We start from the raw sequence: 26,045 nt of genomic DNA, 5'->3' as shown, positions 1-26,045 counted from the left end.
TACCGATTTTAAGAGGACAATTAAGTGACCCATTTTTACAAAACATACACAAAGCGACACAGTCCGAAGTCCAAACCGCAGGCAAAGTCCATGACTAACCCTCCGCAGGGCAGAAGGAAAGCGCGCAGAGAACACACTGGAGAGGCACCTCCGGGAGCTGCCGGGAGCGCAGTCCAGGCTGCGGCTTCGCACGAGTTCCGCGCCCCTGGCTGGGCCGCCGCGTTCCCCCGCGCGCCGGCCGGCGCTGCCTCTAAGCCCCGCCCAGGCCCCGCCCCTTCGCTGACGTCGTTGTTACGTCACGGCTGGGGCTGCGGCCGCCGCGGGTTCTCGGCTCCGGAGGCGACGGTCGCGGCCTCGTGAGGTGACCAGGGCGTCAGAGACGGCGGCCCGGACCCGCGGCGCCCATCCGAGCGGGACGGGCACAGCGTGGCCAGGAGGCAACCCGGTAGCCGCCCGGCGAGCCAGCTCGGGCCTGTCTTTCCTTTCATTCCTCCAGGACCTTCGCTCCGCGCGCCCCGTTTCCCTCTGCAGAGACCGCGACGCCCCCTCCCGGGCCGGGCCGCTGTGCTCGCCCGCCTGAAAGGCGCCGCCCGCCGGCCGGAGCGACCCGGGAGCCGCCGCCCCCGCCGTGCCCGCCGCGCCTCTCGCGGAGCCTGGGCGGCCGGTGGGGCCGAGCCCTGGGCCCCGGGCGCGGCGCTGCGGCGGCCGCTCCTCCTCGCGCTGGGCGCTGGGCCCCGGGCCTGGCCGGACCGAGGGCCGCGTCCTCCTGACCCGCCGCGGGATCCCGACCGGCCCCCCCGGCCCCGCCTGCAGCTTGCACCCGGCTTCCTTTGTGGGTCGGAATTATTATTTTTTTTTGGCTTCCCCCTTCCCCTGGAGGCTGCGGGGCGGGAAGGCCGGCCCGCGCTCCTCTCCTTGCGGTGTTTCATGGACGGGGCATTTAAAGTTCTTTCCTTTCATTTTTCTCGCCTCTTGACTGGAAGGCCCCTCCTCGCCTGGCCCTCGCCCTGCAGACACCCCGATCCACCTGCCTCGGGGCCGGGGATGTGCCGACAGTGACGGCGGCGAGCCGGACCCGCGCGCCGAGAGGGCCCGGGCCCAGCGGGCGAGCGCACGCCCTTCCCCGCCCTCTTCCTCGCACTCGGAGCTCGGAAGCCGGAGCGGACCGACGCCGCCGGGGAAGATGTGGCTGAAGCTGTTCTTCTTGCTGCTCTATTTCCTGGTCCTGTTCGTCCTGGCCAGGTTTTTCGAGGCCATTGTGTGGTACGAGACCGGCATCTTGGCCACCCAGCTGGTGGACCCGGTGGCTCTGAGCTTCAAGAAGCTGAAGACCATCCTGGAGTGCCGGGGCCTGGGCTACTCGGGGCTCCCCGAGAAGAAGGATGTGCGGGAGCTGGTGGAGAAGTCAGGCAAGTGCCGGGCGCTCCCCCGCGGTCGCCTCCGCCCGGGGCCGGGGGTGGGGGTTAGGGGGTCGGGGGTGGGGTTGGGTGGGGGGGGCCTGTACTTCCTCGCCCCTGGTGGTCCCCCAGAGTGAGGCTTTACCTGGAAGAGTTAAGCCGTCTCCTCCGGGAGCTGCCCAGTCTTTCTTTGTCCAGGTTTTCTACAAAAAAAAAGAGATGTGAATCCCATATTGAGAAGGGGCCTGGAATTATTATTTATAGGGGATAGATGGATCTTGTAAAGGTTGTTTTAAAATAACAGTTTAAAGTGCAGCTTGTTAGCATTGTTTACCAAATTCCGTGATTTTTTTTTTCTCAGACTTGGGGAGTGTTACGAACGGGAAAGCATTATTAGTTGCCAGTTGAAATTCACGAGGCTGTGAGAAACACCACCAGACGCTGCCTGTGCGCAGCGATATTTGTCAGGATAACAATAGCCAGTTGCCGAGGGGGGAAAACACCACTGGAATACTTAATATCAGAGATGCATGTAGGCCTGAGGTTTAAATGTGAAATGGGTTTAAACATAGAGAAAGCGTACATTGTGCAGTATTAGCTTTTCATACTTTTAAGTGTGGTGAAAATGTATGTGTTTTTTTTTGTGAATACCTACCTAGTTTTATATTTCTGTCAGGGCTTTTTGAAAATCCTTGTATTTTGGATGTGAACTTTTTCCCTTCTGTGTCACAGGCACTGCTGCATCAGCCGAAATGGGCTGATAAACAGAATGGAAATAGTGCTAAGAGCATAGCATCTTAAAAATGCATTTTCAGTAACTGTTGGTTTTGGGGTAGGATTTGGTGGGATATATGGTTAATTTTTTTTTTCACCCCTGGACAAGGTATATCCTTGTTTAGATATGTTCTTCATGAAATGGGGGGATGTGCTATCATTTGGGAAAGGCATTCTGGGTTGTTGTAGATAGCAGTTGAAACTGATAGTTACCTTTTTGTTGTTGTTGTTTCAAGTATAGCTGTCAGCTGTGTCTTTTACAAGAAAAATGTTTTCTTTATTTAGTACCCTGTAGCCATATGTTATGATAGGCGAGAATATTAATTCCAGAGGGTTTAGCTCTCACGTATTTGCAAGTTAAGGGTTCTCAAACTCATATTACTATTGTGCAGAGGAGGGAACCCTCTCTGTAAAAGTGGTACATTTTTCTTCAGAGGAAACAAAATTGTGTGTATTATTCTTGCCTCTTGTTTACTAACTGGTTTATGGAGACTTTTATTTCTGGGTGGGGGGAATGGAGTAAAGTAGATTTCTAATAAGTAAACACTTTAGGTTTAGAAGTGAGAAGTATCTTAACTGCCAAAGCCAAATCCTTTTTCATGGTAAAATAGTTTAATAACACATTTTTTTTCCTTTTGATTTTTATTTAGTGTTGCCTTTCTTGGGCCTAAAAATATTTGTCACTTTGAGTATACAGGAGTGTATATATCACTTGAAGAATACACATGGCCCACAAAAAATATGACTGAGATCACACATTTTATAGCAGAGAAGTCTTGGGATTGCAGTTTAACTTTATTCGTTGTGAGTGGTTTTGTTGCTATCATGATAAAGTGCTTGTTTTCTCAGGTTTAAAATTTAAGGCCAAAGTTAACATGATTTGACATTAGTGTTTCCCTTTATATTTGATGATGTAAGCTCTAAATTTATACTGTTAATTTGTGTTTGAATATGGAGTTTGTTCTTATAGGTAATCTTTTGTATCTAACTTCCAAGTCATATAAGATCTGTTGCTATTTTAAGCATGCATTAATGGCAAATTCTGTAACTCATTTCTAAATCTTGTAAGTCAGAAGCATATAAAACATACTGTTCAGAAATTGTTTGGCCCTGGCCAGTACTCAGTGGTTAGAGCACCAGCCAGAGCACCAAGGGTCAAGGATTTGACTCCTGGTCAAGGGCAGTACCTGGGTTGTAAGTTCCATACCCAGCCCTATCAGGGCTGGTACAGGAGGCAACCAATTGATGTGTCTCTCCCACATGGATGTTTCTCTCTCTCCCTCCCTCTCTTTCTCCCTTCCTCTCTCTCAAAAAAATCAATGGTAAAAATATCCTTGGGTTAGGATTAACAAAAAAAAAATTGTTTGGCCCTGGCTGCCGTGGCTCAATTGTTTGGCCGCATCGTTCCATGCACCAAAAGGTGGTGGGTTTGATTCCCAGTTCAATACCCAGGTTGTGGGTTTGATCCCCAGTCTGAGTGCATACGGGAGGCAACCAGACGATGTTTCTTACTCGAATCAGTGTTTCCTTCTCTCTCCCTCTTCCTTCCTCTCTCTCTAACATCATTAAAAACATATTTTATAAATAATTATTTGAAGCCTGGATGTTATACACAAAACTAAATAATACTGTGGTGGCTTTTAGACTGGTATACATTCAATAAATTATCTGATGACCCCTAGAATATAAGCCCCACAAGAAGATGGTTTTTTGTCTGTTTTGTTCATATTTGCCTAATACATAGTAGGTTCTTATTACATATTTATTGAATGTGTGGATTTTAAATGGGTGTATTCAGGTTCTGAGCAGAGTGAAATGAAAGTATAATAACATGATTTTTAACATTGTAAAATGGAATTGATCATTGAAAATGAGAATGAGGGATTTTTGAAATCTTATTAGTGTTATTTTTTCTGTCTCCAGGTGACTTGATGGAAGGTGAGCTCTATTCTGCACTCAAGGAAGAAGAAGCATCTGAATCTGTTTCCAGTACCAATTTCAGTGGTGAAATGCACTTCTATGAGCTTGTAGAAGACACAAAAGATGGCATCTGGCTGGTTCAGGTACCAGAAACAGCGATAGAAGTGAATTTATTCTTACCAAATTAGTAACACTTCTGTGTACTTATGTCAGGTTTCTTAGACATAACTCAGTTCTCATAGGGAGGCTCCAGTGTCCTCTTAAAATGTTAGGGAAAGAGAGTTGACCACTTTGTTTAGAAACAGCAGAAGCAAATCCATTTTAGTTGTTGGATCTTCATAAATATATTCCTTTTATTTAGTGGTTTGTACCATATCTCTTAATTTTTGTGAACTCCAGTTTTTACTTAAGTAACCCAAATGAACCCTACCTCTTATGAAAACTGTGAGATTTAATTAGCATATTGGAATTTTAGAGCTGTGAAGGATTTAAAAATATCTTTTATGCTTCCCAGAGTATAGTTTATGTACCACTCATGGTAAAGAGTGAGCACACATTATCATTTATGTATTTTAATGTAAGTTAGGAAAATCAATGTATCGAACACGTAATTTTATAAATATCATTAGGGCAAGGCTAAGATTATTTAAATTATTAAAAATGTAAGTTCTTTAAAGTATCAATTGTAAATTACCATCATGAGTGCAGATAAAATTATGCTTATTGAATCAGGATTAAATTCCAAGTCCCCTAATTTCTTGTCTAGTGCTCTTGTCGTTTCACACTGGAATTGGCAAAGTTTGATTCAGGGTATAAAAATTAAAATAGCCATTGCTTTATATATCTCCAATATGACTTTCTTTCAATATGGGAACATTACTACAAAATGTGGTAGAAAAAGCTGAATTCAGAGACCTTAGTTGCAGAGCTGATTCTGTCACTGATTTACATTATGATTGTGGATAGGTAGACTTCTTTTGCACATGGTCTCAAATAAATACATATATATATCTAAAGAGGATGTGATAATACTGTAGTTCAATGGGCTAAAGGGTTAAGGTTTGGGAACTCTTCGGGTAATTACATTGGATATTCTTGACCTTTCCTTTACTTCCAATCTTTCTATTGTGTTTGACCTATTACCCTCCAGATAATTTAATTCAATAATTTTAAAAAATTAGTTTCTTGCCCTGGCCAGTGTTTCTCAGTGGTTAGAGTATCAGCCATTTACCTACAGGTCTCTGGTTTGATTCCCAATTAAGGGCACATACCTGGGTTGCAGGTTTGATCCCTGGTCGGGGTGCGTGAGGGAGGAAACCAAAGTGTCTCTCTCACATTGATGTTTCTCCCTCCCCCTCTCCCCTCTCCCCTTCCCCCTCTCCTCTCCTCTCTCCCTCCAATGTGTTTCTCTCACATCATTATTTCTCTGTCTTTCCCTCTCTCTTCTACTCTCTCTAAAAAAAAATCAATAGAAAAAATAGCCTCAGGTGAATTTTTTTTTTTTTAATATATTTTATTGATTTTTTACAGAGAGGAAGGGAGAGAGATAGTTAGAAACATCGATGGGAGAGAAACATCGATCAGCTGCCTCCTGCACATCTCCCACTGAGGATGTGCCCGCAACCCAGGTACATGCCCTTGACCGGAATCGAACCTGGGACCTTTCAGTCCGCAGGCCAACGCTCTATCCACTGAACCAAACCGGTTTCGGCTCCTCAGGTGAATATTAACAAAATTATTTTCCAATTCAGTTGACATACATACAGTATAAGTTTCAGGTGTACAACATAGTGATTAGACATTTATATACTTTACAAACTGATCACCTTGATAAGTCTGCTACCCATCTGACACCATACATGGTTATTACAATATTATTGGCTATATTCCTTATGCTGTACTTTACATTTCTATAACTGTTTTTATAACTGGCAATTTGTACATCTTAATGCTTTTCATCTTTTCCCCCCATACCATCTGGGGACCATCAGTATCTATGAGTTTTTTCCATTTTGTTTATTTTCTTTTTTAGATTCCACATATAAGCAAAATCACATGGTATTTGTCTTTCTCTGTCTGAGTTATTTCACTTAGCATAATACCCTCCAGGTCCATCCATGTTGTTGCAAATGGTAATTTTTCATCCTTTTTTATGGCTAAGTAATATTCCATTGTATATATGTTCCACATCTTTATCCAGTCATCTAACAGTGGGCACTTAGATTGCTCCCGTCTTGGCTATTGTAAATAATGCGTGAACATAGTGATGCTTATATCTTTTCCATTTACGGTTTTGGATTTCTTTGGATAAATACCCAGAAATGAAATTGCTGGGTCATATGGTAGTTCTATATTTAATTTCTTGAGGAACCGCTATACACTTTTTCATAGTGGCTGCACCAATTTGCAGTTCCACCAAGAGTGCAAACGGGTTCCCTTTTCTCTACATTCTAGACAACACTTCTTGTTCGTTGATTTATTGAAGGTAGCCATTCTGACAGGTGTGAGGTGAGATCTTATTGTGGTTTTTGATTTGCATTTCCCTAGTAATTAGTGACATCGAGCATTTTTTTCATATGTCTGTTGGCCACCTGTATGTCTTTTTGAAGAATGTCTAGTCAAGTCGTCTGCTTATTTTTTAAATGGATTGTTTGTTTTTTTGATGTTAAGTTGTATGAGTTCTTCATATATTTTGGATATTAACCCTTTATCAGATGTATCATTGGTGAATATCTTCTCCCATTCAGTAGGTTGTCTTTTGCCTTTTCATTTTGTTGACGGTTTTCTTCACTGGCAAAAAAATTTTAGTTTGATATAGCCCCATTTGTTTATTTTTTTCTTTTTCTTGCTTGAGGAGATATATCCAAAAAGATATTACTAAGAGTGATGTCAAAGAGTTTACTGCTTAAGTTTTTTTCTTGGAGTTTTATAGTTTCAGATCTTACATTTAACTCTCTAATCCGTTTTGAGTTTATTGTTGTATATGGTATAAGAAAGTGGTCTAGTTTCAGGCAGCTCAAATTCCACTTGGGAGAGGTAGGCACTAAATAAGTAAATACTTAATATAACATCAGGTAGTGGAAAGTGCTAAGAAGAGAAATAAGCTAGGTAAATTAGGAGACAGAGAGTGGCAAGGAATTCTCTGATAAGGTGACACTTGAATGAAGTAAAGACCAAATAATGATAGTGAATGTTAGCATTATAAATTCTAATCACTAAATTATTTTTGTCTGAAAATAGTTTTTAAACCTCATAGGTATTAATAGTTGAGAAATGACTTCTAAGAAAAGTGGAATGTATTTATATGGTTTTCTGTGTGTTAATGATGCAGTAGGGCACACATACTTAATTTTTCCAGTGACCTTCAAGGTTTGCAATGTCTGGTTTGTATTCCTTGGGATTAGTGGCTTACATCTGTCAAATGGCTGGCTTGTGTTGAAAGAACAGTCTCTGGCAGTATACCTGAGAAGACTGAGATTAAAACCCTGTCCTCGGCACTCTGAACTTACTAGCTAACCTAATCAGCACAGAAACTTTGGTGTGAGCTCTTAAAAGAAACCTTTTTTAAAAGATGGATGGATGGATAGGTAGGTAGGTAGGTAGGTAGGTAGATAAAAATAGCCCTGGCCAGCATGGCTAAGTAGTTAGAGCATCTGCCTGTGCATCAGAGGGTCAGAGGTTCGATTCCTAGTCAAGGGCACATACCTGGGTTGCAAGTTCAATCCCAGTCCCGGGGCATGTTTGGGAGGCAACCAATCCATGTGTCTCTCTCACATGTTTCTCTCTCTCTCTCTCTCTCTCTCTCTCTCTCTCTCTCTCTCTCTCTCGGTGTCTGCCCCCTCCCCCCTCCTTTCCACTCTCTAAAAATGAATGGAAAAATATCCTTACTCCTCAGGTGAGAATTTTAAAAATTAATTAATTAATTAATTTAAAATTTAAAATATCTCCTAGAAACAGAAGAGAAATATTCTCTCGGTTACTTGTCATTCTTTCAGCTTAAATCATATTTATCTAATCTCTTGTAAAAGATAACTTTCAAGAATTAGTTTTTAACAAATTGAATTATCTTTTCTAATTATTGGTATTTTGTTTTTTATTTATTTTTAAAATATATTTTTATTGATTTGAGAGAGGATGAGAGAGGGAGCGAGAGATAGGAAACATCAATGATGAGAGAGAATTATTGATCAGCTGCCTCCTGCATACCCCCACTGGGGATCGAGCCACATCCCAGGCATTTGCCCTGACAGGAATCAAATTGTGATCTGCTTTATAGGTTGAAGCTCAACCACTGAGCCATGCCAGCCAGGCAAATTGTCGGTATTTTAGAAGAAGCTAGCTTAACTTCAGTTTGTTCTGTCGTTTTGTTTTGTTTTTAAGTCCGTGAGGATGCATAAATCTCGGCCAATTCAATCCTCTTCAAATTGCCTTTATTTTAGGTATCCTGTGTAAAAAATAGTTTAACACATCCCAGTTCTCTCTTTTTTAACTCCCAGTTTTCTAATATCATTTCCTCAGATGAATTATAGTTTCCTTTTGTATTTATTGAGGAAAAATGTAGTTAGTTGGCATATAACTGATAATTAGCACTTTAAACTTTATATACTGTTTTACTGAAAGGATGTCTGCATTTACTTATTTAGGGAAAATGTGACTTTAATAAATGGGTATATGACTTAGCTGTTCCATCACTTGGTCATTTCATTATTTTTCTGAAATGGATTGATTGGCAATCTAGATTGATTATCTTTTTTGGTAACACTCCATGTGGAATGACACTACAAAAGGAAAAGGACTTTCTATAATATATTTAATTCACCTTATATTCCTTACTAGAGGCCTGGCGCATGAAATTCATGCACAGGTACGATCCCTAGGCCTGGCCTGCGATCAGGGATCAGGGCCAATCTTCCTTGACTGCCATCAGCCAGCTCCGTCCGCCACCACCCTCCCACAGTCCCCTGTTCCCCATCGGGCAATTGGAGCCTGCCAGCCTGTTGACCGTTCCCGCCTGCTCACTGACCCTGCTGCCGGTCGTCCTCTGTGTGTGGGTGACTGGCGGGGTGATCGGGGCCCTGCTCCCTAGCACCCGCCTTGGCCTGGCGCCACCCACGTTCGCTGCTACCTACCCCTGGTTCCCTGTTCCCCATCGGGCAATTGGGGCCTGCGGGCTGGTGGCAGCTCCTGCATTGAGCGCCTGCCCCTGGTGGTCAGTGCGCCTCATAGCAACTGGTCGTTCCGTTATCTGGTCAATTTGCATATTACGCTTTTATATATATATAGATGATTTCTATCTTCTCTATAATTCATGAGTTTATTTTCTGAATAATATATGTTAATGATCTTTATATATTTCTCCTTTTTAAAAAAAATATATTTTATTGATTTTTTACAGAGAGGAAGGGAGAGAGATAGAGAGTTAGAAACATCGATGAGAGAGAAACATCGATCAGCTGCCTCCTGCACATCTCCTACTGGGGATGTGCGCGCAACCCAGGTACATGCCCTTGACCGGAATCGAACCTGGGACCTTTCAGTCTGCAGGCCAACGCTCTATCCACTGAGCCAAACCGGTTTCGGCAATATATATTTCTCCTTAATTGAAGATGTATTCATGCTCATGAATTATCCTTATGTTAAAATAGAGTATTAGGATACTCCTTTTCATGTCAAACTTTTTATGTCTATCTTACATTCTCTATAATATGAGGTGGAAAGAATAGCTCTTTTTCCTAACAGCTCTTTTTAACATTCTGTTATTTCCTACTTTGTTTCTAACCTAAGCTTATATCCTTCATTAGCTATTTTTCAGTTTTGTAGATTCCTTGATTCTGCCGCCACCCAGTAGTCTTAGTATCACGAAACAGAAGACAATTTCTTTCTTTCAGGAGACTCTTAGGCAGATAGAATAGTGGATAGGCTTCTGAAATGGAAAACTTTGCATACTTGATGGGTTTTATGGATTTAGCCTTATCTTAAGATTTCTGTTTCTCTGTTTTGACTTTTGTTCGAAGAAGGACTGTGGTATTTGTTCTCTACTGGCTTTGTCACATCATAAGGAAATTTAACATCACTAGACTTGATATAGCAGTGAAAAACAACATATTATTTGAAGTAAAGCTTTAGGTCAATATTTACTGAAGTATTATGCTAGTGTATTTCCTGCTTGGCTGAAAAGAGTTAATAGCTGTTTTAAAAGTTGTTCACCTTTGCTCCTAGACAATAGTTTTGTCCAGGAAGATTCTAACCTGTTTATTCCTTTCTTGACATTATTCCAAAGGTGAAATACATAGCCAGCCACTTTATTCTTTCTTTTGTATTGGTCAAAAACTTTAATGTTTTCTCATAGAGAAAGCTTGTAAGAATACAAAAAAAAATAATTAAATGCCACTGAGTTTTGTTTTTGTCAATCACTCATACTCATTTTTAATGACTTTATACAATTTGTGTATAAATGTTTAGGTTGGTCTATAATTTTGAAAGTGGAATCTCTCTGTTAAAATGAATTACTGAGAGATGCAGAAAATATCATAGCACAACACTCGTGTTCTGTGCAGTTGTTATTTAATTTAGCCTAGATATTGTCATATGGGGATAAACAATATTAAAAGGCATATGTCCAATGTTCTGATTAGTAATAAAGCCCACCTCTAAAATGTGTAGGCAAAAGTCTGTGGCTTTTTCTTATATCAATGTAGCACCTGTAGTACATGTGGAAGAGAATAGGCAATAACCTGAAGCCCAGTTTTTCCTTGTAAGTGTAACTGGACTACATAAGGTTGACATGAGAAGATATGGGCACTTGGCATCATATACTGTCCAGCCCAGTTCCATCCAGTGATATGTGCTGCAGCCAACTCATGCTGTGTCATGAAGGGCGATTGTTAACATCTCTTCCCAACTCCATATGTAGAGATGTCATGTTGCTAACTTGAAGTCGGCCATCTGGGAGTATTTATACTAAGGAAATCAGCACATCAGAGCTTCCTTTTTCTTCTGAAGAACTGGTTATTAAACGTTTACCAGCAAACTACTGGTTTCATCCATTCATCCAACCATCTAACAAATATATAAACCTTGTGATAAGCACTGAAGACACAAATGTGAATAACATGTAGTCTATGCCATAGAACAGCTTACAGTTTGGTTTACTAAAATGTGTGGGGCAGTAAAAATCTTAGTATATAATTGATTATCTTTCCCAGCTGAGTTAGATGGTCCATTGTGGTGCTAGCATCTTAAAGGATCCTAAAGAAGTCTATTACACAATGAAGGAACCTAAGAAAATTGCAGTAGTCTTTTTCTGGGAAAAGTGTATTTTTAAATATACTGGATTGGAAGTCTTTATGCCAGATGAGGGTTAAAGACATTGATGCTCAATTACATAGCAAGGAACTATTTATGCTAGTGTTTGTCCAGAAAACATTCCAGATGACAAGTTGTTGGGGAAGGCACTTTCATTATAACAGTAATAAAAAACTTGGAAACTTCAGAGAACCTGTATAATCAGAGAAAGAGAATGAGTTACTAAAACATTAAAAGCTGAAATTGTTGGGTTCAACATAAATATTTAAACAATACCAAGTGAGTTAGGGTAGCTGCACTAGGCTAGCTTCTGGAAATACAATGGTGAGGAAGTGTTGGGATGCCAATTAGAGAGACTTGGGAAGGGGGTGAAAAGATAGCTTCACTTCTAGCCTGTTGGCAAGTCTCTCGCAGACTTAGAACTCAGGCTGTACTTTTACCTAGTTTTTTCTGGTCTCTGAAAATATTTCTTAACAGAGACTGCAATATCCTTTCTGAACTGCCAAGAAATATGATCCCCTCTTAATAAGACCAGCAGTGTGAGTGCCTTTCAGAATTATTGTGCATACTTTTTGTTATAAGCAATAGTTGGGAACTCTTACTGGTGTGACACAAAAGTAATAGGGTTACAGTGTTTTGTTGTGCCATGTGATTCAACCAGATGAGTTATTTTGTGAAAATATTAAGATTTCTAGCCCTAACCGGTTTTGGCTCAATGGATAGAGCGTCGGCCTGCGGACTGAAAGGTCCCAGGTTCAATTCTGGTCAAGGGCATGTACCTTAGTTGCGGGCACATCCTCGGTAGGAGGTGTGCAGGAGGCAGCTGATTGATGTTTCTCTCTCATCGGTGTTTCTAACTCTTTATCTCTCTCCCTTCCTCTCTGTAAAAAATCAATAAAATATATATTTTTTAAAAAAATTTTTAGTGGTTGTTTAATTCAGCCTCCACCAAATTTCATTTATGCTAAGTCTCTAATTGAATAATGTAACTGTTTAGGACATTGGACAAAATAATTTCTAATTGCATAAACAACTACAGAGTCAAATAAAATGCTTTCATGCAATGCCCAGGGGATTTTTCATTTTTGTGTGGCTCTCTCAGTCAGGCATCATTAAACTCCAAAAGCATGTGTTGGAACAGCTTGCTGAACAAATAAGGCCCTGGGGTTGAACATTGTCATGTACTTGCCACAAGAGTGTTCCCACCTCTCTTCACACACTTCTGTCTGTACTGTAACCTGAGTGCCTGGGAACAATCCCCTGTCATTCCTACTTCCTTTCCTAGCCCTGGAGCTCTAAGTCTGAAAGATACCTGTGCAGTGATCAGGATCTTCACTGGAAGATGCCCCTAGACTTAGGGCCAAACCTTATATTGATTCAAGCAACCTCTTGATTAATCCCTTAATGCAATGTCATTTTAAAGACAGACCTGAAGATGTTTATTTGCAGGGTTGATTAGAAAATGGGAGTGAAAGGTAGTTCTTTTAAAAAGAAGGTAGAACGGGGAGTATGGTGATCGCTTAACACTGAGTAATCTGAAAAATAAGTTTATGATTTCTTTGATTACTTGGCAGGAAAAAGAACTACTACATTGACTCTTGAGTGGTAGGGAAAAAAATAAAAGAAATGCTTGTCTTGCTTGATCTCCCTTATTCTTCAAGTAAAATTTATACAGCACCTTTGGACTGTGGAAAAATTTGAAAGCTAGGGACTGACTTGTAACTGATGTGAACCTCCTCAGAAAGAGCCTTCATCTAATCTACTAAGATCATGTCTTCAAATTGCCCTTTTTCTGGTTACCTCAACCATCTCAGCATTTGAATAATAACTTATGCCTTCCTAAATAAGACCATTTATTGTCACTAAAAAGTACTATGTATGTGTACTTATTAAGCTTCAAAATTGTTACAAAATGTTACATATGTATGTATGTCTCTGTAGGCATAAGGATGATATCACCAATGGTATATGGCAGGGTTTATTGGACTGTTGGCACTAACAGTGTCATTTGTCACTACCATGTGCTCTCTCTCCTTGAAATTTGTTAGACTTCCACAGAGGAGGTAGCTGTGCTGTCTCCCGCCTCTTCCTGGGATTTGACTATTGGCACTCATTTCACACACTCCCCTGGGATTTCACTTCCTGGAGACTTTGTGAACATGAAAATAGCCCTTCCTTCCAGAAAGATTAGAGGCCCTCCGAGTATTGTATTGTAATTTTGAATTAAATAGTTCTAGTAATACAGCATTCATGAAAAAACAATAACACTTGGGATATATACACCCTGGGCTTAAATCAAACAAATATTTTCGGCTTTCCTTTAGTTCCTATTTAGTTGTTTGTGTTTGTGTTTCTTGTTTTTTTTAATCCTCACCTGAGGATATGTTTTTATTAATTTTTAGAGAGAAACATTGATTAGTTGCCTCCTCTATGCTTTCCAACAAGGGATCAAACCCACAATCTAGATATGAGCCCTGATTAGGAATCAAACCCATAACCTTTTTTTTTTTTTTTTTTTGGTGTGTGTGTGTACAGGATAATGCTCCAACCAACTAAACCATCCTGCCCAGGGCTGTGGTGTGTGTGTGTGTGTGTATATATATATATATATTTTTTTTAATTTTTGTTTTTTACTGGTGTTAACTATTAGACCAAGAAGTCATTACATAATTTGAAAGTTCATTTACTTAGGTTAATTTAGTTTCTTTGTTTTTCTCTTAAAAAAATGTTTTCTGCTCTCAATGCTAATTGTGTTTGAAAGCAACTTGCATATTTGAAGTAGAAGTTCAAAAATGTAGAATTCATTATGGTAATTCTTTTTATATGTTAGAACCTTTCGTAATTTTTATGAAAGGACATGAAAGTAGTAGTATTGATTTTAGTCAAAGCATAATTTAATATAAAACATGTGTTTGACTCTTGGCTCCATAATTATACTTTTAAAAAAGTAAAATTTGAACGCATTGAACCCACAGGTGATCATTTTGAAGTAAGCTTTATTTGTATTATTGTTTAAAATTTTCAGAGCAGAGAAATGACTCCAAGGGCCATTTTCTTAAACCTATGAAACTTAATTCTAGAGAACAAGCCACATGGTAGAGAAAGGGATGTGGCTAGCTTTTTAATATGGCTTTGACTCCCCTTCTGCGTAACTAGCACAGAATGTGCGAGTGGAATGTACTGTATTCAGTATTTTAAGTCTTGTCCAGTTGGACAGTGGCTCCTTTTATAAGAATTGCAGTTGTGATATGATGGTACAGCAAAGAAGAACTGTGAACAGAATTTTTTTTTAAGTGAAGTTATATTAAAAATGGTTGGTTTGACTCTATCTTAAGTTATTAACGTTTCTGTTTTTCTTTGGGGGGGAATAGGTCATAGCAAACGACAGAAGTCCCTTAGTGAGTAAAATCCACTGGGAGAAAATGGTGAAAAAGGTGTCAAGATTTGGAATACGGACAGGCACTTTCAACTGTTCTAGTGACCCCAGGTAAGTTGATTAGGCAGTTCTTAGAATCTGAGTTCTGACCAGAATTTTTAAAAATAAAGACAGTGATATTAGAAGCCTCTTTAAAATGAAAGCTAGTTCTCTCATTCAGCACACTGTTAGTCACACAGATGCTTGATAAACTGGCAGTTATTTACTTTCTCTCTCTTTGCTTCGTCTGTGTTCTTCCTAGTGAGGGACACTCTTAATTGTATGTCTTCAGTCCTTTTTGTTTCACTTTTCTTTCCCAGAGAGATTTCACATTTATGGCTTTTGGTGACATCTTTGTACTTACCTAATCTTCTTCCATAATTCTGATCTCTGGTTTGCATTTTGACACTCATTTTCATGTGCTCTACCATTATCCCTAATACATTGTGTTCCCTCAACCTAGTATCCAAATTCAGATTCATCCTCTTTTTCTTTAATAAACCATGTGCCCTTTCTACCTTTCCTTTTCTATCTTTTATTGTTTGTTTTTTCCATTTTCTCAGACAAGAATCCTTACAGGCATTTTTGTTTTTCTCTTTGTCATCATCTCCAGTATTTAGTCTGTCAAATTGATTTGTTTTACTTTTCCATTTGTTCTTTATATTGAATTTTATTTTCATTTCTAGTGCCATCAAGTTATAACTTAAATTCATCTATTCATTTAATTATCTATTGAATAAATTTTTGTTTTCAAAAAAAATTTTTTTTATTTGAGAGAGAGAAAGAAAGAAAGAAACATCGATAGGTTACTTCCAGTACATGCCTTGACCAGGAATCGAACCGGCAACCTTTCAGTGCACAGGTTGACGCCCATCCAACTGAGGCACAACAGCCAGGGCACAAAGATGAAGATTTTGATGCACAGCTACTTGTGTCAGTTTCAATAATGTCATGTTCACGTTTCCTTTTCTTTGGAAAGGCTTTTCACCTAGAGCCGTGGTCGGCAAACTGCGGCTTTCGAGCCACATGTGGCTCTTTAGCCCCTTGAGTGTGGCTCTTCCTAAGCCTTAGGAGTACCCTAATTAAGTTAATAACAGTGTACCTACCTATATAGTTTAAGTTTAAGAAATTTGGCTCTCAAAAGAAATTTCAGTCGTTGTACTATTGATATTTGGCTCTGTTGACTAATGAGTTTGCCGACCACTGACCTAGAGTAAGAACTGTTCTTGTTATAGAAACTGTGCTTAGTCAGGGTTAGTTGTTTCTTCTTTTGAGGATTATGGAGATATAGAAGAACTGGCCAGGGAATAGAGTTATTCAGCAAGTGTTTTAATCATATTTTGAATAATTTAGTCATCATTTTGATCTCGGATTTTTAAAACACCAAAACTCTCTACTCCACTATCTGTGTTCTTTTTTTCTTTTTCTTTTTTTTTTATCTTCACTCACGGATATTTTTCCATTGATTTTTAGAGAGAGTGGAAGACAGAGGAAATATTGATGTGAGAGAAACTCATTCGTTGGTTGCCTCCCACTCGTGCCCACAGGGCCCAGCTGGGGAGGAGCCTGCAACTAAGGTACATGCCTTTGACCGGAATTGAACCCAGGACCCTTCAGTCCACAGGTCAATGCTCTATCCACTGAGCCAAACCAGCTAGGGCTATGTTGCAAGCATATCAAACTTGCAACCGGCTGTAATGTGTAGTTCCTTCTCTGGGTGGTTTCAGGACAGCCTCCTCTAGTGTGCCAGTCCCATTGTACAGCAGTACTTTCTTGACCTTTTTCGCCCCATGAGACTGTTCAGGACCACCACTTCTGGGTAGTGTCTGACTCCTTCCATAGCAGAAGTTTTAATTTTTGTACTTGAGTATCCAGCTTGCCTGGCCATAGTTCCCTTCATTCCCCCAACAAGGGATCTAGCTCAGATAGCTGTACCTTTCAGGTCTATACTCTTTTTTTTCTTTTTTTTGAGAAAGTAGAAAATGAAATGAGTATATATCTTATAGGTGATGAGGGTAGGGTTAGAGAGATTAGGGGTATTGAAGAACAAATGGGAGGACATTGGAATTGCAGGAAGCTAAGTGGTAAACAGGGCGGTGTATAGTGAGATTATCAGGGATGGAGGACCATGGAATAAGCAGTGAAGGAAAGATTGGAGGAAGGCCAAGATGACCAATGACTTCATCTGAAGAAACGGCATTATATAAACAGAATACCAATGCCACACCAGAAACTCAAGTACCAAAACTCATAAGCCATGTTTTCTATCATTTTTAGTCTTCAAATTCTCTAAGAGATCTCAAAAATTTTACTTTAAAAACTAGAGGATATTTTCATGGTGTTGTTACTGAATTTATTCAGACCTTTAAAAAGCTTTTTTTTTTTTTTAAATTGGCAGTAAACATTTTTATACAGATAAAAAATAACATTCTTGAAAAATAATATTTACATTTGCCTTTATCTCTAGCAGTAAAATTAAATTAATATGATATACTTTGTGTATTAGATTTTTTTAGAATGGTGTTTATATATATATATATATATATATATATATATATATATATATATTAGTAGCCTGCTGTTTTATAAGTATATAACATTCTTTAAAAATAATATGTACATTAGGCTTTACTTCTCTTTAGCAGTATATTTTAAATTAATGATATACTTGATTTGTGTATTTTATTTCTTTAGGACTGTGCTTAGATAAATAAGTATTAGAGTTTTTTTAAAGTCTGGAAACATTTAATTTGAAAGGTCATGATAACATGCAGAATTATTTTTTCCTGGGTACTCTTAAATTCCATCTGTAATGATGAACCTTAAAACTATCATTTAGCTCTGAACTGAAAAGAAAGCACATAGTACATTTGTTTTCTTGCATGAAAAAATAATATACACTAAAACTGCCTGTTTTATACGGACTAAGGTTTTCTATTAGAAAGGTTGTTGTTCCATTTATAACACAAATCAGAAGCCAAATATTCTCTGAAGTGGTTTCAAAGATAAAAAGAATGACCAAGAGAAGAAATGTGTCATCATAACTACCATATGCGATTAAAAAAATAAAGCTATTTAAAGATATTTAAGATTAAATAAGGCAGTTATCTATATATGTATTTAACTTGCTGATTTGGGGGGTAAAAATATAATTAATATCAATGAATTATTATTTTGCATTAGAAAAATACCTTGTTAAGGGATAGAACATATTTTATTTTTTAGGATATATAATTCTAAAACCATTTCAGTTAAAGCAATATTGATTTTAATGGAATCTGATCTTGTTAAGGAAGTGAATCAACTCAACAAGAAGCTGAGTTATGGTCTATGATTCTGAGTCACCCAGATCATTTCCCAAAGTCATCACTAACCTTGTCTTTATGACAGAACATGCTGTCTTTACTTTATTACCATCCATTTACAAATCTGTAACAAACAAAATGTATCAACAGACAGTTGTTTGTACTAAAAAAAAATGTATCCACATGGTAACCCCCTGCCTCCCCCAACTTCATTAAAGTACATTTATATAATTTAAAATTCCACAGGGTAGGTTTTTGGGGGGAAAAAAAAAAAAAAACCTTTTTTTTTTTTAAAGAAAACTTTCCTTTATTATCTCACCACTGTAATACAACAGCCATTTTTATTTTTTAGTATTCCCTTTCATTTGTAATCTAGTTTTTTTAGAGGAGAAGGATGTCACAATTATTATAGCAAGAATCAGTCCATTTTCAAAGGGATTGGAGTCATGACAATTTAATTTTAGGTAATTTTTTTGTACTTACTCTGTTATAAAATGGGGTCATAGTTAGACTGAATCTCTTCTTCAACTGAAAACTTACTGTCTTTGTTTCCTCTTTGTTAAACACTCCTCTTCATGGTCTTCTTTAAAGAGATGAGAGACTACAAAACAATATGGGACTTGCTCTTTTCTAGATGAGCTTTTGTGCACGTTACTTTTAACTGCCTGTGTGCATCAGGCATTATGGTGGGTGTTTGGTTAATAAATGGGTACAGCATGGCTCCTATCCTCAGAGAGCTTGCATTCAAGTCAAGGGCTCGTGCTGTAGGATAATCGATTTTCTTCTCTCGTCTTTGCTCATCTGAATCTTCAAGACCTACTTTAGTTCCCAAACCTTTCACAAAATCTTCACCAGTTCAAACTTCCTATGATATTCCTTTTTCTGAACTTTTTCTTAACATTATTTAGTAATGGAATATATGCAGTTTTTTTTTTTTTTTTTTTTTTAATATATTTTATTGATTTTTCACAGAGAGGAAGGGAGAGAGATAGAGAGTTAGAAACATCAATCAGCTGCCTCCTGCACATCTCCCACTGGGGACGTGCCCGCAACCAAGGCACATGCCCTTGACCGGAATCGAACCCGGGACCCCTCAGTCCGCAGGCCGACGCTCCATCCACTGAGCCAAACCGGTTTCGGCAATATATGCAGTTTTATCCTTGTTTTGTTTCCTTAATATGATTTTAAATTCCTGGTGAGCAGGAATTATTTTTCTATTATCTTTTGGATCTTATCGACACTAATGCAGTTAGTAGGTTCATAATAGATGCTGAAGTATTTGCTGATTCCTTGACTTTTCAACCTACACTTTCTTAAAAAGAGAGATAAAACAAAAAAACTACAAAAAGAGAGCTTACTTTTCAAACTCTTGTACAAACTGTGAGATATTAATATTACTATTGATTTTGTAGAGGTTATTCGGTTTGGGGGAGAGGGTATCTTTCAAGTGCTAAAGAAATTTGTCAGGAGAAGACAGATTGTTTGCACAATACCGAGGAAGCTTATCTAGCAGCCCAGCTGTTTACTTACAGTTTCCTCTCTTATAGATACTGCAAGAGAAGAGGCTGGGTACGATCCACACTCATTATGTCTGTTCCACAAACAAGTACTTCTAAAGGGAAAGTCATGCTTAAAGAATACAGTGGACGCAAGATTGAAGTAGAACACATTTTTAAGTGGATAACTACTCATGCAGCTTCTCGGATCAAAACCATTTATAATGCTGAACATTTAAAAGAAGAATGGAATAAAAGTGATCAATATTGGGTAAAAATATACCTGTTTGCAAACCTTGACCAACCCCCAGCTTTCTTCTCTGCACTAAGTATAAAGTTTACTGGAAGAGTTGAGTTTATTTTTGTTAATGTGGAAAATTGGGACAACAGGAGTTATATGACAGATATTGGTGTATATAACATGCCATCATACATACTTAGAACTCCTGAAGGAATTTACAGATATGGAAATCACACAGGTGAATTTATATCCCTTCAGGCCATGGATTCATTTTTGCGCTCATTACAACCTGAAGTAAACGATTTGTTTGTTTTGAGCTTGGTTCTAGTTAACCTTATGGCCTGGATGGACTTATTTATCACACAAGGAGCTACCATAAAGAGATTTGTGGTTCTCATAAGCACTTTAGGAACATATAATTCTCTATTAATTATTTCCTGGCTACCAGTGTTGGGCTTTTTACAGCTCCCTTACTTAGATAGCTTTTATGAATATAGCTTAAAATTGTTGAGATATTCTAATACAACCACACTGGCTTCATGGGTAAGAGCGGACTGGATGTTTTATTCTTCACACCCAGCCCTGTTTCTCAGTACATACCTTGGACATGGTTTACTAATTGATTACTTTGAGAAGAAGAGACGACGCAACAACAATGATGACATCAATGCCAATAACTTAGAGTGGTTATCAAGTCTATGGGACTGGTACACCAGCTACCTCTTCCACCCGATTGCTTCTTTTCAGAACTTCCCTGTGGAATCTGATTGGGATGAAGATCCCGACTTATATTTGGAGCGATTAGCTTTCCCTGACCTTTGGCTTCACCCTTTGATACCAACTGATTATATAAAAAACTTGCCAATGTGGCAATTTAAGTGTCTGGGAATCCTGTCTGAAGAGGAAATGTCGGCGAGTTCTCACGATATTGAAAATGACTCGGATGTCGAGAGCACAGACACTTTTAACAGTGAGAAGGAAGTATTTGAAGATAAACAAAGCATAGTTCACAATTCTGTAGGAAGAGTAAGTCACTGTGGTGCTGAGGCTTGTTCATGTGCCAATAATTATTGTCAGACCAGCCTACATGAAAGGAAAGGGAGGTCATATGGATCATATAACACTAATGAAGATATGGAACCTGATTGGTTAACTTGGCCTGCTGATATGCTGCACTGTACTGAATGTGTTGTTTGTCTAGAGAATTTTGAAAATGGATGTTTGCTAATGGGGTTGCCTTGTGGTCATGTATTCCATCAGAATTGCATTGCGATGTGGTTGGCTGGGGGCCGACACTGTTGCCCTGTTTGCCGGTGGCCTTCTTATAAAAAAAAGCAGCCATATGCACAACATCAGCCCCTGTCAAATGATGTCCCATCTTAACCATGTGCAATTTGTCCTTTATAAGCTTTGAGTATCTTCAGCTTGCCTTTTTAATGTTAGTCACAATGTTTTTGTGGTTTGAAGTTTAGTTTAATGTTAGTGCAGTGACAGGAAATACACATTATACTAATGTTGATGACAATTATTTGGTTGCCTGTGTGTCAATTGAATGCATACTTAATTGTAAAGATTTTTATTTACAACATTGGCAATTGAGAAGTTAATGTTTTTTGTAAGCACAAAAGAAGTATGATAGAAATTTATCCTAGCAAGACTTTATAAAGTAGGATCAAATTCTAATGAAATTGAGGCAGTTTCTTATCCTAAATGTTTCCTTCCTTTTTACAATCTCTGTCCAGCATCTCTTGGTTAAATAATGTATGCTCTGAGACATGAAATTAAAACAGACTATGAAATAAATTATTTTAAAACCAAAAGATTATAGCTTTTCCAATGTTAAATTGTTTTTTATAAGGTGTCTGAATTTTATAGCATTTTATTGATTTGTTAGTTTTACAGATAGAGCAAATATGATTCTTGACTCGTGGGGGAAATAAAGGCAGAAATTATGTGCTAACACTGGCCAGAGGTGATGTTAGTCAATCTTATAGGTTCATTAGCTTTAATGGGAAGGAATTTTATGATGAGCTTTTTTTATAAGTTTTAAATCATTTATTAGTATTTACCATATCTAAATAAAATCAACTATAGTAATTAGCCTTACATAGATTACTTTATATCTTCTTCCTGCTTTTATTTTGAAATATTTCAAAACTACAGAGACTGGGAAACACAGTAAAATGAACATTCATTTCTCTAATTCACCAAGCATTTACATTCTATTACATTTGCTTTCTGTCTGCTCTGTATATATTTATCTTTTTTCTTTCTTTGGTTGGTTTTCTTTTTCCTGATCCCTTGAAAATAAACTTCAGTCTTCAGGGTGCTTTATAGCTAAATATATCATTACCTGTCTCCCAAGAGCAAAGGCATCTTTTTTTAACATAACCAGCATACCATTATCATACCTAATTTAACATCTAATATCTAATACATAATCTATATTACCCAATTGCTCCCAAAATATTTTTTATATCTTTGTGTTCTTGTTTTGTTGTGAACTGGGCAAGGTTTATGCATTGAGTTTAGTATCCTTCCATTTCATTTTTTCCTCCAGAGCAGTTCCTCTTCCTCTTTTAAAAGTTGTTTTTAATTTTTTCTATGTCTTAACTAATACATTTTTTAAGAGTACAGACTAGTTGGCTAATAGAATGTTCTGCATTCTGGATTTGTTTTAGTGTTTCTTCATGATTAGATGTAAATTAAAGATTTTGCCTAGATTAAATGTACTTCCCATTTGCTTGACATCAGGAGGCACATGATGTCAGTTTGTCTCACTTTATCTTAAGAACCTGTGAGGCGATGTGAATATCTTGTTTGTCAATAACCTTTAGCTAGCCGGTTTGGCTCAGTGGATAGTGCATCGGCCTATGGACTGAAGGGTCCCAGGTTTGGTTCCGGTCGGGGGCACATGGCCAGGTTGCAGGCTTGATCCCCAGTAGGGGAATGCAGGAGGCAGCCTAATCAATGATTCTCTCTCATCATTGATGTTTCTATCTCCCTCTCCCTTCCTCTCTAAAATCAATAAAAACATATATAAAAAATAACCTTTAATCCAGTGTTTTAATATCTATTGATGATTATTAACCTGGATCAGTTATTAAACAGGAGTTGTAACTTGAGGCTTTTCTCATTTCATCCTTTATTCTACATTTAGCTGGCATTTTTGTGTGTGTGAAGAAGAGTTTCCATTTTCCACTTTTCTTTCACATTTGAATGTTACTGTGGACTCAGATTCTTTTTATATTCAATGTGTCAAAATTCGTTATTCTTGTTGATGCTCAATTCATCCCAAATTTGGTGAGAGTCCTTCTAAGCAAACTCTTATATCCTATTGGCATTTCCTTGCTTTTTGATGCAAGGTGTTTCTGGCTCATTTTGCAGTTTCCCTAGCCCAGCCCTGTAATCAAGCCATTTCTTCAAAAGGCCCAAGTTTCATGGTGAACTTTTATTGACTGACCCCCAAAACAGCAAGAAAAATTATCAGCCTGGATTGCTGCTGAAATGTTTCTTCATGGTGCACTGAGCTTCACTTTCATACACTAATGGAAATAGTGAAGATCAACAGTAACTTTGTATTAATCTTTGGGAACTTCTTTAAATTTTAAAAAGGGCAAACACTGTGCTGGCCAGTGTGGCTCAGTTGGTTCAGCGTCGTCCTGTGCACTGAAAGGTTGCCTATTGCATTCTGGTCAGGGCATGTGCCGGGTTTTGGGCTCAATCCCCAGTAAGGGTCATGTAGGAGGCAGCAGGTCGATGTTTCTCTCTCACACATGTTTTTTCTCTCTCTCTCAAATCAATAAAAACATATTTAAAAGAAAAAAAGGGACACTCTGCTCTTTGTGTTCTAATTTTACTTTTGAAAAAAAGTAATTGTGTTATTGTAAATGTTAGTGTTTCCCAGAGTTCTACCATTGGTCCACTTCTCTTTTCTCTCATGTATTCAATGGATGTCCCAAATCTATACGTCCAGGCAAAGGCCTTTCCCCAGATCTTTAGTTTTAATTTTTTTAATCTTTTTTGTTTGTTTGTTAATCCTCACCTGAAGATATTTTTTCCATTGCTTCTCAGAGAGCATGAAAGGAAGGGAGGGAGGGAGAGAGAGAGGGAAACATTGATATGAAAGAAACATTGACTGGTTGCCTCCTGCATGTGTCCCAACCAGGTTGGGGAGTGAACCTGCAACCCAAGTACATGCCTTTGGGAATCGAACCCGTGATCCTTTGGTGTGCAGTCTCTAACCACTGGGAAACACTGGCCAGGGCAAAATCTTCAGCTCATATACAGCTGTCTGCTAAACAGCTCATCCTGGATGTTTTTAAGTACTTAGTAAGTGTAACAGCTTTCATTCTCTCTCTGCACCTTCCGTCCTCTCATGGTCCTGATTTCAGCTAATGGTCATATACATACAATATTGTCCACTATGAAATGTACACACAAGTATAGACATTTTAAAAGGCAATTAAACATTATCCCCCATCCCCGGGCACACCACATTTTGAAGACTACTAGACTAGAAGATAAACCAGTCCCCTGAACACTGGCTTTCAAGGCCCTGCATAATCTATTAATGGCCCACCTCTTAGACTTATTGGGACATTTTGCTTGTCACTCCAGGGCATGCTCTAGTTTTTGTCAGCTTGATGCTTTGCTATATGCTTTCTGCCTGGATATTCTTAACTCTTCCTCTCTGCTTTACACTTGGGTTGCGGGTGAATTTCCCGCCAAAATATAAGATGGCGCGTTAAAATGCCTATATCTTTTGAAGTATGGGTTCGATTGAAATGAAATATTTGGTAATACGCAGTTACAATCGGCCCGAGTTTACACGTTTCCCGCACTCCACCACAAATCTATATGAACCGAGTTTAAGACGGCTCCCGCGGAGTACGAGCAATTCACGCGAGCCGACTTAACTCGTTTCCCGCAACCCAAGTGTTTAGCTGGATCCCACTTTCTCCAGGAATTTTACACCTTCCTACCCATCTTGTTCCCCATCGGCTTACAGAGAGACAAAGGTACCTTTACAGTGAAAACTCAAGTGGCTGTCACCTTACTCATGTGGTCAAATTTAGCATCACTAACAATGGATCAAACTGATATGTGCCCTTCTTCTATATCAGAGAAACCTTGCCCTTTCCTGGTGTGTGTGTGCCCTTCTTATATCCCAGGGATACCTTGTACATGCCTGTTATACTTAGCTGCATTGTATTAAAACTGCATGCATCTTTTTTTATTCAGGTAAACTCCCTTAAGGTAGGAACTGGGCTTCATTCTTCTAAATATCTACAGTCATGGTGTAAAGAAGAGATAATACCTTTTGAATGTTAGACATGCAATAAGACATGTTACAATAAGGTCACAGAGAAAACAGTTGCCAGAGGTTCAGGTTCATCCTTAATTGTTGAGCATAGCAAGTAATGCTTTTATCAGATTTTCCTGGAAGTGGAGAATTGAAGGAAATATTTGAGGTTCACAGACTCTAAACTTTCACTGCGTTTAAAAGGAATGTTTGAATTCTTAGAGCAATTGAATTTAATGAACTACACATTCCAAGTATGTGGGTTTTGTAGTTACTGAACTCCATGGTTAATTGTAATAGTAGGTCACATTCTTGTTCTGCTCAAGACTTTTTCCACTATCTAGTGATTTCTTGTGTCTTTTGTTTCTTTAAGGATAATAAGCTTCCTGAAGGCAGGAGCAATGCTACAATCTACTGTTAATCCTTAACATATTAGACTCAGAGTAGATATTCAGTAAGTAATTGGTGGCTTGAATTTTTACAATCTTAAAAACTAAAATATTTTTCCCTTTACCAAACTTTTTACTACCCATCTAGTAATGTAGTGTAGTGTAGAGAAGATAAAACAAAAGATTATATTTTTAGTGCCCATTTGTAGTGACAAAAATACCGAAATTTTTGGCCTGCTCCGAGTCAAAAATTCCAAATTTTCTTTTTCCTGTAGTTACATACTTCTTTTCATCTCTTCTTTAGATTATTTCTCTTTAGATTATTTCAGAGCCTGAAAGATTATCCATGTAATCTTTCTCTTTACTCCCACATTTTCCTTTTGGCTATTTTATTCCTCAAAACTACCAAAGGGACAAAAGGCAGAGAGAGGACAAGTGTTGCGTCCTTTTAGCTATTGGATCTGATGAAAATTTTAGAGTAAAAAAAAAATAAGGAAA

The 26,045-nt window shown here is 38.6% G+C and overlaps 1 protein-coding gene across 2 annotated transcripts; it reads left to right on the top strand.

Moving 5' to 3' along the window:
* The first annotated feature begins 725 nt into the window (after positions 1 to 725).
* Positions 726 to 26,045, top strand: RNF103 (ring finger protein 103). Of its 2 annotated transcripts, none has more exons than XM_070429650.1 (5): positions 726 to 832; positions 984 to 1,409; positions 4,095 to 4,234; positions 14,768 to 14,883; positions 19,664 to 26,045. In XM_070429650.1, exons 2-5 carry the CDS (start codon positions 1,184 to 1,186, stop codon positions 21,234 to 21,236), a joined length of 2,055 nt encoding a protein of 684 aa, XP_070285751.1. In that variant the 5' UTR covers positions 726 to 832; positions 984 to 1,183; the 3' UTR covers positions 21,237 to 26,045. The 2 variants fall into 2 exon arrangements, with proteins under 2 accessions (XP_070285751.1, XP_070285752.1); XM_070429651.1 differs by having other exon boundaries at positions 743 to 836.

The sequence above is a fragment of the Myotis yumanensis genome, unplaced genomic scaffold, assembly GCF_028538775.1.
Source record: "Myotis yumanensis isolate MYYU_CA2020_CCGP unplaced genomic scaffold, mMyoYum1.0.hap1 SCAF_11, whole genome shotgun sequence".
Lineage (NCBI taxonomy): Eukaryota > Metazoa > Chordata > Mammalia > Chiroptera > Vespertilionidae > Myotis > Myotis yumanensis.
Note: the sequence above shows the minus strand (reverse complement) of the source record. Positions and strands in the feature narration are given on the sequence as shown.

Excerpts from the sequence above, each read along its gene's own strand:
- RNF103 (XM_070429650.1), top strand. The coding sequence starts at position 1,184 with ATGTGGCTGAAGCTGTTCTTCTTGCTGCTCTATTTCCTGGTCCTGTTC. Across the intron at positions 1,410-4,094 it reads GGAGCTGGTGGAGAAGTCAG|GTGACTTGATGGAAGGTGAG; the intron begins GCAAGTGCCGGG and ends TTCTGTCTCCAG. Across the intron at positions 14,884-19,663 it reads AACTGTTCTAGTGACCCCAG|ATACTGCAAGAGAAGAGGCT; the intron begins GTAAGTTGATTA and ends CCTCTCTTATAG.